General features: G+C 33.2%; 1 protein-coding gene and 1 pseudogene across 1 annotated transcript; one reads left to right on the plus strand and one right to left on the minus strand.

Moving 5' to 3' along the window:
- The first annotated feature begins 685 nt into the window (after window positions 1-685).
- On the plus strand, window positions 686-7,557 carry LOC126727500 (APO protein 3, mitochondrial). The gene is made up of 4 exons (XM_050433178.1): window positions 686-851; window positions 2,433-2,868; window positions 3,578-4,982; window positions 6,673-7,557. Exons 2-3 carry the CDS (start codon window positions 2,486-2,488, stop codon window positions 4,470-4,472), a joined length of 1,278 nt encoding a protein of 425 aa, XP_050289135.1. The 5' UTR covers window positions 686-851; window positions 2,433-2,485; the 3' UTR covers window positions 4,473-4,982; window positions 6,673-7,557.
- Window positions 6,030-7,340, minus strand: LOC126728869 (UDP-glycosyltransferase 90A1-like; annotated as a pseudogene).
- Window positions 7,558-11,075: the final 3,518 nt, after the last annotated feature.

Genomic DNA, 11,075 nt, shown 5'->3' on the forward strand with positions numbered 1-11,075 from the left:
GGACTGAGTGGTATGAATGAGACTGAAGTAGACCTAATTAAACCAAATAGAAATTATTTAATTTTTAGGGAGAAAAAATTATTGTCAAAAAATTTTAGAGAAAAAAAATTGTACATTATATTATAATACAAAATAATTATTTATTTCCATACATCGTGACTAGTTTTGTTAATTAGTGATTTTTTTTTTTAATGAATTAGTAGATTAAGTATAGCTCTTCATATACTATACTTTAGGTTTTCGAATTGAAATCAACATAATTTTAATCGTATTGACGAATATTATTTTTTTTCAAAAAAATTTCACATGTTTCATACATTTATGCAATCAAATGGATGAATTTAATTGGAACCATACTAATTACTAAGGTTTTGCCAAAATTGGAAAGAGAGTTCAAGAGATAGTTTGAGATTTCTCCAACTTATGGTTGGAGATAATTATTTTTATAAAATTAAAATAAACTATAATCTGCCAAAAGTTTTTTAGCTCGTTTAGTCGGAACTTAAAATTTTTAACTGAGGCATCCTTCCTTATTCATGACGTAATTTATAATTATTGAATTATAAAAAATAAACCTAAAAAAATTATTCCAACCCAAAGTTGTGTTGGGTTTGTTTTTAGTCCAAAATAGAATCGGCCCAACCCAAATTTGTGGTAAACAAAATTTCCGAACGCTTCACTATCTTCTCAGTTCTCACCAAGCGAGCTATTGTAGCTCACCCAACTATCTCTCTCTCTCTCTCACTCACTCACGCGAGAGCAAAGACAAGCATAGCAAACCGCAAGGTTTCTGCCTAGTTGGTTGTGTGTGCTCCTTGGTCGCCGATTGAGGTTGCTCCAAAGTCTGAAAGGTGCCCTTTTAATTCATTTTTCTTCTTATCCTCTTAGTTTGTTCACACAGTTAATGGCATCTTTAATTAATTAATTTATTTTTAATTTAAAAAAACACCCTTTTACATTTTAACTTAATAGAAGCTAAAACTGCTTGTATTTATTTGAAATTCTTTTCATACTCTATTTGTTTAGCATATGTGTGTGCATTTGTAATTGATGTATACTGGTGTTTAGAAAATAAAGATTTAAAATTTGGCAAAAATACATTATTGGTACCTAAACTTTTAACCCATTAAGTGATTTTAGTCCTTGAAGTTTAAAGTGATTGCTTTTAGCCCCTATATGATGATGACGTCTCAATTTTTAGTTTGATCACATTATGTAAGGGACTAAAAGCGATCACTTTAATCTCAGGAACTAAAATCTCTCATGGGTTAAAAGTCAAGTGGAAAGACTTGAAAATCATTTGAATGTATTTGTACTGGGAATCATCTAGATGCAGTAATTATGTTTTGGGGCCTGAAGTGTGGATAAGGAAATGTTCTTCAATTTTGCACTAGACTAAGGTGTAATGCAGGAAATCAATGGAGCTCTAGTCAAAACTTTGATTTTCTGAGTATTCGTGAAGTAAATCGTTGATATTTTGAATAACTGAAATTCTTTCCCTCTTAATGGGGAAAAAAAAAAGATTTGGTATTCAATATATGGTTGTTTTTACTTTTTAGTACATAAAAGAGCATATCTGGGCATCATTCTTTCTGGGTGGATATTAGGTTGTTATGTTGAATAGCAATTATGCCTTAGGGTTTAAACAGGGATGAGAGAGATAAGTGGGCCGAAAGCAAAGCAAGTTACATGAAAATACAGGGAGTGCAATCAATATTGGATACCAAGGGCATATTGAATATTGTCTTTTTTCTTTTGGTTGTGGGAATTTTTTTTTATTAGTAAGTTTCACATGCACCCGGTGGGTCTTGAACTCACGATGTCACTCTACATCCTATTATTATGGGAGGAGAAAGTGCCAGTTGAGCTATTGGTCATTGGCTTGGCTGTGGGAAATTTTGAATCTGCAATGATTTTTAATCCCCATTGTTGACCATTAAGTTGTATTATTCATTCCACTGTGAAACGTAATGCTGAGAAAATTCCAGGCTTCCATATATTCTAATACTACAATTGTATAATAAAATTAAATTTTGATATTTTAGTTATTTTTCAAGTTTTATATGTTATTTGTTTCATATGTTCATTACTTAAATAATGTTTGCTTCTTTATTGGATACTTAAATAATGTTAAAGAATGATTTTTTTCTCTTCTAAAAGAGGCTTTATTTCACATAACAAGTCATAAACAAAGTGATGAGAGTTTAGAGGAAAGATAAAAGAAAAAGAATTCATTGTTATCATCATAGTTAAAAAAAATGACAAAAGAACCTTAAAAGCAGAGTCATGTCATTTTGCAAATTGAACCTGAAACAGAACTTTTATAAGAATGTTAGCCAAACTCTCAATTAACAGGAAAAAACACTTTTTTCATAGATTTTACCTAATGCTCACTTAAAAATCGCATTTTCATTTACTGCATTTTGAAATAGACTCAAAAAGTAGAATGAAGATGTTCCTTATTTTATGAGCAACCAAAGAAGAAATGCAAAGGAGGATAGCATCAGAAATTTGTCTATTGAAGAGACAGCATTGCCGATATAATCAAAATCTGTATTTTGGTTCGGAGAGAATCCCAGTCCTTGGAGATGAAGGGGATGATCCACTGTACTTGGATGTACCAAGGCTCCCTCGAACAAAGTCAGAGAGGAAGCCATATCCAACACCAATGAAGCTTTTGATTCAAAGGGCAAAGAAGGATAGAGAAGCCAGAAAGGCTGAACCTTGTAGATTGCTCCAAGATCCACCTGACAATGGCTTATTGGTTCCTGAGCTTGTCCATGTGGCCCACCAAGTCTACTGGTCCCGTCAGTCTCTCCTCTCTGGTCTTTCTAAGCTTGTCCAAGCCATTCCTGTTCAACGTTGCAGGTTCCATTTACTTCTATATACTCCTTTTCAATTTGTTATTGTTTTTTTTTTGTTTTGTTTTTTGTTTTTTGTTTTTTGTTTTTTGTTTTCAATCTTCTGTTTATAATATGAGCTGCTTTGAGTAAACCCAGTTAGTTTTTGTGACTTCTAATTACAACTATCAAATATTTATGCACAGTTTCCTATTGGAAGAAGTGCGTCTGAATCTGATGAAAACTAATAATAATAACTTATTTTTAAGGGGGGTGGGGTTTAGAATAAGTACCAAGATATATTTCTAATTTTTGTGTACAAGTATAACAGTAAGCTTTTCATTGCTGCTAAGTCAAAGATGATACTCCATGTTGTCTTGTCTTAGCAAGGAAACAAAGATAGTTTGTTGTTAAAACTTTACCTGATTGTTACTACTTTGTGCCTGTATGATGTAGTACCTATGAATATAAGGCAGGATGGTGGGTTGAAATGGGGAGCTATTTTTGGAAGAGAATTGGAATGTATTAGAAAAAAGGTGGATTCACTGAAATATCATTAGTTATTATTCATCAATAACATTCCACTTTCTTTGCACTACTCATGTATGTATGCATGAATGTATGTTTTTGTTGTTGTTCTCTGTTGGATTTCTCAATTAAATATCTGATATCTTCTTGCCAGTTGAGTTTTTGTCTAAACTTTTTTTTTGAGTTTTATATGTTTTGGTTTTATTTAGGTGCTGCTTTGAGGTTCACATTGGCCATGTTGGTCATGAAATAAGAACCTGCACTGGTCCAAAGAGTGGTTTCCGGAGTGCTACTCATGTTTGGAGAAAGGGTGGAGTTCAGGATGTGATATTTTTCCCCAAATGCTTTCATCTTTATGATCGTGTTGGGAAACCAAGGGTTGGGCATGACGAGAAGTATAGTGTACCGCAAATCCCTGCACTTGTAGAGCTTTGTATTCAAGCTGGTCTTGACCTTGAAAAGTACCCTACAAGGAGAAGAACAAAACCTGTATACAGTATTGAAGGAAGAATTGTAGATTTCGAGTTAGTAACAGACAAGGATGGGCTGGAGGGGAACTTGTATTCTCAGAATGTTGATTCTGTAGTAGATTCCAATTTTGGGACCAACATTGAGGAAATGACGAAAAAATCATTTTTTGAGAATCCTTGTAATCTTCTGGATCAATCAAATGGTGACGAAGGGAAGAATTTGAGGGATTTAAGCATCAGAACAATGGACTCATGGTTTGGGATGATGTCAGGAGTGAAGAAGATGATGGAGAAGTACAATGTGCTTACCTGTGGGTACTGCCCTGAGGTTCAAGTGGGTCCTAAGGGGCACAAGGTGAGGATGTGCAAGGCATCGAAGCACCAATCTCGTAATGGTTTACATGCATGGCAAGAAGCGACAATAGATGATCTTGTAGGTCCTAATTATGTTTGGCATGTTAGAGATCTGAATGGGCCTGCTTTAAATAACAACCTGAAGAGGTATTATGGTAAAGCTCCAGCTGTGGTAGAGCTATGTGTGCAAGCAGGTGCACCTGTTCCAGATCAGTATAGGAGTATGATGAGATTAGATGTGGTTCCTCCTGAGCGTGACGAAGTTGATCTTGTTGCTTGAAATATGAAGTTTTGTTATGCAGATGGTTTGAAAATGTTAAGTGGAAATTCAAGGCTCATGACTTTACCCTTCAAAATGTATCTGTATGTGCATCTGGCCAGCTTATTTGCTTAAAGGCGAGACAAAAAGTGAATCTGTATGCTACGAATGTTAGTTTCATCTTCTACGGATACCTTTTTGAGGATAGCTTCAGTTTTAGGCAACTGCTACTTTGGATGTTCTAGCACTACCTAATGGAGTGTCAATTTTTTTGTTCATATTAGAATATTACATGGGAAATTTGGAGTGCCCCTTGAAGAAATATTGTTGCATTGGGGAAATAATTTGGCAAGGAAGAACTGAACACCAATGACTTCATAACAATGTTCGTTAGAAGAGGATTTTCAGAACATGCACTGTTGGGTTCAAATAGAAGGTGACATTCACTTATTCCTTCAGAATTTGAAATCAGTTGGTCTCCACTAATTACTAGAGCATCAAAAGCTTCAGTTTTTTCTTTTTTACACCGAGGTACATTCCATTGATCTGACTGCTTTATATTATATAATTGAAATCTTTTAGTTTTTGCACTCCCTCTATCTGGAGATCAAAGTTCATATGCGGTAGATGTTTGAGAATATTTATGTTAGTCCATCTTAATTTTGAAATATATCTTAAGAAAATAAAAAACGATGTACAGAAACAAAACTGTGGGATCTTCTATTTTCATTTTCATCACTCTGGCCACAGAAACAGAACTGATATATTATAATATTTTATGAAGAACAGAACTTGAGATGATAATACTATCTTTGCATCATAATAATTATCTCATGAATTGGATATATGTTTTCTCATTCATATTGTAAAAAGGGAAAAAGCTAACAGGGCATTGGTTTAGGAAAAATATTTTTAGAAAATTTTTATAGGAAAAGAAAAAAAAAATTGATTTTTTTGACAGTATTTTATATTTCCAATTAAAGTGTTATAACTCTTTAAATGGTCTATTAGCAAATACCCTAAGGGCACCCGTTAATAGGACTCTTTGTTTTTTTGATAAGATAGAGGATATATATATATATATATATATATATATATATATTTGATAAATAAGATATTTTCTCCTCAAATCACAATCCCTATAGATGCTCTATATAATCCTAAACAATAACACACAGATCAGATTTGAATAAACAAACTCAAAAAAACATAGGTTAAGTATTGCAAGACATAACATACAAATTACAGTTCATGGGATGTAATGTGAACATATATATATGAGAAGTGTATATAAACTCGGGCCTAAATACACTTATTTAAAAGAAGTAGGTAATAAGAAGACAAATTTATTTTCCAATCCATATGCTTAATTTAGAATTTGCATACTTATGGTTATGGTATGGTATCATGCTTGCACATAACCTACTTTTTATAGAAATTCTGGTGTCCAGTATTTTATTTGGTCCTCAAATGTAACTGAACTTCAAAGTTCCTATGGCACCATGCTCCACTGGTCATGAACTTGTCATCGTGAAAATTGCCTTCCCCCATAATTGGCTTGGGAGATACTCTATCAAATTATGAGGGTTTTGATCACATATTATTGGTGAGTTGAGCAATCAGCCCGTCCAATTTCTTACGGGACCTACCTTTTTCCACTGCATGCCTTGCCAATTGCCCCAATTCTTGTGCCCACTCCTTAACCTTCCTCCCCTTTTCACCTTCCATCAACTCCTTCACTCTCTCACAAACCACACCACGATCAATGGTCATGATTTTCTCTCCTCCAACATCTCTTTGTGGAACCACTAGCCCTGCACCCAATCCCATTGTTACAAGTTTAGCATTCAATGCTTGCTCAGTACCAAGCACAGGCCAAGTCAAAAGTGGAACCCCATTTGCTAAGCTCTCCAAGACTGAGTTCCAACCACAATGACTGAAAAACCCACCTATTGAAGGGTGTGCTAGTATGCTTCGCTGCTCCACCCAATCATATATACAACCAACCCTTCTTCCTTCACTCTCTCATTCCATCCATCTGGTGGAGCCCAAGTCTTTGATCTCACAACCCAACTGAAAGGATGGCCTGCCATCTCCAACCCAAAAGCAATATCATCCATTTGATCATTTGACAAATGTGTTTGTGTACCATATGAGACATAAATCATACTGCCTGATTGATTAGATTCAACATACTTATCTAGCCACTTGATGTATGCAGCATCCAGTTCTTGATCAAGTTCATCATAGAGGAGAAGTGGTCCCACACAATAAGCTTTGGCCTCATTGCAATAGTTGGATTCAAATGCTCCAATATAGTCACCTTCAATCTCTTCAAAGCTATTAACAATAACACCCCAACTATTCACATCTGCTTCTTCAAGCTCCATTAGAAGGCGCACAGAAGGTTCATTTGGGTCACCATTTAAAAGCACATCAGGGATGTCACCTATGTTCAAAGTGAATGGAATTTTCAGCTCCGACAACTCTATAGGATCCAAAGGTGACACTTTCTTAACACTTGGAACATTCAAAGAAGTAGATTTTGAAACAGCCATGGAAAACACTCCCATTCCATGAGAAACAACACGTGGAATTCCAAATAAACGACATGACTCAAGTGTCCAACCTAGGAAAAAGTCAGAGATAACACAAATTGGAGGACACCCATCATCAATCATGTCTCTAAGAACATCCTCAAAAGCTTGTTTCATTTTTTTGGTGGCTTCTATAAAAAGAACCAATAGGGCCATTGAAGGAAGGTCAGCAGTGTTCTCACTTCTCACGGCTTGAGAAGGCTGTTGATATGTCTAGTAAGGGGATGGTGTGGCCTTGAGCCATGAGAGGAAAAATCACTACATGGAGTACTCGTGATGCAGCTGTGACCATGACTGGTACTGGAATCCTGTTTTTTCATTACAGTTTAGAAACCTAGGCTATGTGAATTGTGAGACTTGAAATGGAGTTAGCTCACGTTCTTATGCAGTTCAGATTTCACCTTATATTATTATTTTCATGTAATGATTTCAGCTTTATTTGATAGATTTCTTTCATTAAGAAACAATTAAAAGATGCTCTAGAGATATTCTCGGGGCCTTGGTTTCAATTCTTGTTTGAAAAATGAAAACTAAAATAAATTATAAAACTCAAAAATCTCACATCTCAACTACTTATTATTGCTTTAATATCTAATGTGGCATCATTGTTCTAGAGTGATGTCTTTTCCTTTTTTTAGAGAATGAAAAAGAGTAGAGAAGGAAAGATTGGGGAGAAATTGAGAAAGTATTTTCACAAGGCTCACCATTTTTCTACTTTGTGCTTTTCGTCCAATTTAATTTTGCTTGTCTGTGTTTACTATGTGTTTGGGACAAGTAGAAAATTTCAGCTTATTTGCAATTTCAATTATTTTTGTTACTATTCATGGATTCAACTGTACTTTTTGGTACTATTCATAGGTCCTACTGTATTATTTAGCTAACTTTTACTTTTATCTATTGTACTTTCAGTAAAATGTTTTCAATTTCAGCTAAATAAGCTATTCCTAAATGGACTCTTAGTATCATATATTTTGTTCACAATTAGTCTTGAGCCCAAGAAAAGGAGGAGCGTTGTGGTTGGTTGATGGTCAATGTAAAATTTAGCCACTCTATTATGAATGGATATAATACAAATACATGTTGGCAGTGTTTTCTAGAGTACATGTAGCTATCCCTAACCAATTTTGCTAAGAGTCAATAGCTAACCATAAAAAATTTCGGAAAACTTTGTCTTTGTTTTATGCTTTCCGTCCAATTTGGAAAGAAATAAGTCATTGAAGGAGGTAAATGCTTAGGTAATCCAGATATTACTTTATACCCTTTAAAAGTTTTTACTTTTTGGAGGGCATTTAATTAAATTAAAAGCCTAAATAAAGTAGAACAATATTTTTGGTGAAAGAGATTTACTTTTCTCTTTCTTGATAGGTAAGTCTCTTTTCAGAGGTTTCATATCTATGAAAGTTAAGAATGATAATTAAATAAATGAAAATAGAAAGTAAATGGTGGAGTGGGCTTAAGCAACTTTATTTGGTGGGACGCATCTTTGGATTTGTGACTCATGTCAAACTTTGACTATTTACCTAGGGTCATTTTATGGTATTTTAATTAAATTGTTAATGATGTGATAATATCCCTTTCAAAATTGATCAATTGGATTTTAAGAGCTATATGATGGAGTTACTCTAAATCCTAATGATCCTTTGGCAAATGTCAAATTTTGACATGTCACATAGTCACAAATCCTATGATGTGTCCCACCAAATAAAGTTGCTCATGCCTGCTCCAACATATAGATGAGATTTGAATGGAAGATGCGAATTAATTAAATTCTCTTTTCATGATTTCCTCTGCATCAATCTCTCCTTGAGATGTAGTTTGTACTTGAATTGCTAAGGTAATTCACTAGTGTTTTTGCTTTTTCGTCTCAAAACCTTCGAAGTTCGAACTGTTTTCTCTGTATTATCTCATGTTACGTTGGTTTAAATTGTGTCTAGTAAAAATAAGGTAGCAGAGTGCAAATGACAACCGAAAGGGTGACAAACCAATAGAGAACACTTGGAGCACATGCTTCCACAAGGTCCCTATATGCTGTTGTTGACACAGTATTAGGGAGAGTCATTAATGACCAAAAATATATACCAGAAGGCAATGGTGCCTGAGCAGTAAAGCAGTTGATGGGGATTGCAATTTGGCAATTTGCAGCCCACAAAACACAAGTATACATTGTGGCCCCAGACATCAAAGTCAAGTACTTCTGTACTTGCCCATCTCTCCGAAAGGCCTGGTTAATATTTATTGACTTAGTTAATTGTGAAGAAGAAGATAATTATGGAGGTTATAAATCCATTAAACATCCAACCAAGTATACTAGGCCAGCTGAATAGAATGTCTCGATTTCCTCTAAATATAAGAACGGGTACTACAAATGAAAGAGGCATGGAAAATGAATGGATATTCACTATTCAGGCTCCTAGATAAAGCTCGCAAGAAATATTTAGGAATTAAAAAGTTGAAATGCTGTGAAACTAGTATTTTACAAAAATATACCTACTCTCCTAAAGTGTTGTGCATAAAAGAATCTGAGTTATAATTTGCAAAATAAAGCATGCATTTTATAAAGAACACAATATACTATATTTTATTATGCATCCTCTATAATTAAGTAAACTCAGCATACCTGTGTTGATGAAGTGTACATATTCTACCAATTTGAGATCAAGAAACAGAGATGAGAAAACATAACCAAAAAAATTGCAAAAGCTACTAAAAAATTTACTACAAAAAATTTATAAATTAATATGATAATGAATGTGATTGTTGGCACATCAACAAGATAATAATGGATATTTGGATTATTTTTTGTGATTGGTGATATATCAATTTGTAAAATCTATATAATAAAATTTTTACCGTTTCTAGTATTACTCAAAATTTTTGGGCATTTTTAAGAGTGAAATAAAAAAAATATATATACAGCTTACATTTTTTTAATTAAAAAAAAATCACTTATTATCTGAGAAAGTCTATAGGCACAAAAAAAATGATAAAAAAAATGACAAATTTTTAAAAAAGTGAAATTAGCGGTGAATCTAGATAGAAACAAGTAAAAACTTGTCAACATAACTGTTGTAAAATATTGTGTACGTTGTATTGCTCATTGTTACCCCTACATTTGGTGGCCTTTCTCTAGTAGGAGGCCTTAGGCCATGGCCTAAGTTGCGCAGCTAATAACCAAGGCTTGATTAAATCTACTTAAACTGAATCAAAGAATACAATCTTTATGAAAGCTTAGTTACAACTAATTGAAAATCACTTGAATACAAATGTTGAAGGTCATTAAATTGCATACAAGAAGATTTCTCTTAAACTAATCCTACTAGAAGAACTACCCTATGTCTAAGAATGCATGTTGCCTTGAAGAAGTTCTCTTTGTTCTCTTTGACGTACTTGGTTTTTATTTCCAACCCATAACTACCCCATAACTAATCCTACTAGAATTACATGTGGCTTTATGCCAACAAATATTTATAGTATAAGTTAACAATCATATTTTTGTCATAAATTTATTTTTATAGATAAACATAACTTGATAATAAAAGATAAATAATAATATAGAATATTTAATATAATAATAAAAATTAAAAAATAATGATTAAAAATCTATATAATATTTAAAATTTGAAGCATAGTATTTATTATCGCTATATTCTTATTGAGTTGCTTCAACGTAATATTTTGGTCCATTCAGTACACATCGGCGGCCCATTTTAATTGTAAGATCTATTAATAAATGAGTTAATTGAATTATTTTGTCAAAATCTATTAGTACATGAAGTAATTTAAGCATTTTTTAAATTAATATTAGTCAAACAATAAGATCTTTCAAATAATGCTTCATAGAATGTCTTCATTTAAATTTTTGATAGTAAAAAGAACATTTAAATGACACCGTTTACTAAAAACTTTACAAAGTACATGATTGATTAATTTCATATCAACAACATAATAAATAACTTCCTAATTATTATTTTAGTGATATGTTAGTTAGTACAAATTCTACTACATATAAGTCTTTCAAATCTATATT

The sequence above is a fragment of the Quercus robur genome, chromosome 5 (assembly GCF_932294415.1).
Source record: "Quercus robur chromosome 5, dhQueRobu3.1, whole genome shotgun sequence".
Lineage (NCBI taxonomy): Eukaryota > Viridiplantae > Streptophyta > Magnoliopsida > Fagales > Fagaceae > Quercus > Quercus robur.

Coding starts and splice junctions, on each gene's coding strand:
- LOC126727500 (XM_050433178.1), top strand. CDS start 2,486: ATGCAAAGGAGGATAGCATCAGAAATTTGTCTATTGAAGAGACAGCAT. Junction 2,869..3,577: donor ATTCCTGTTCAACGTTGCAG/GTTCCATTTACT, acceptor GGTTTTATTTAG/GTGCTGCTTTGAGGTTCACA.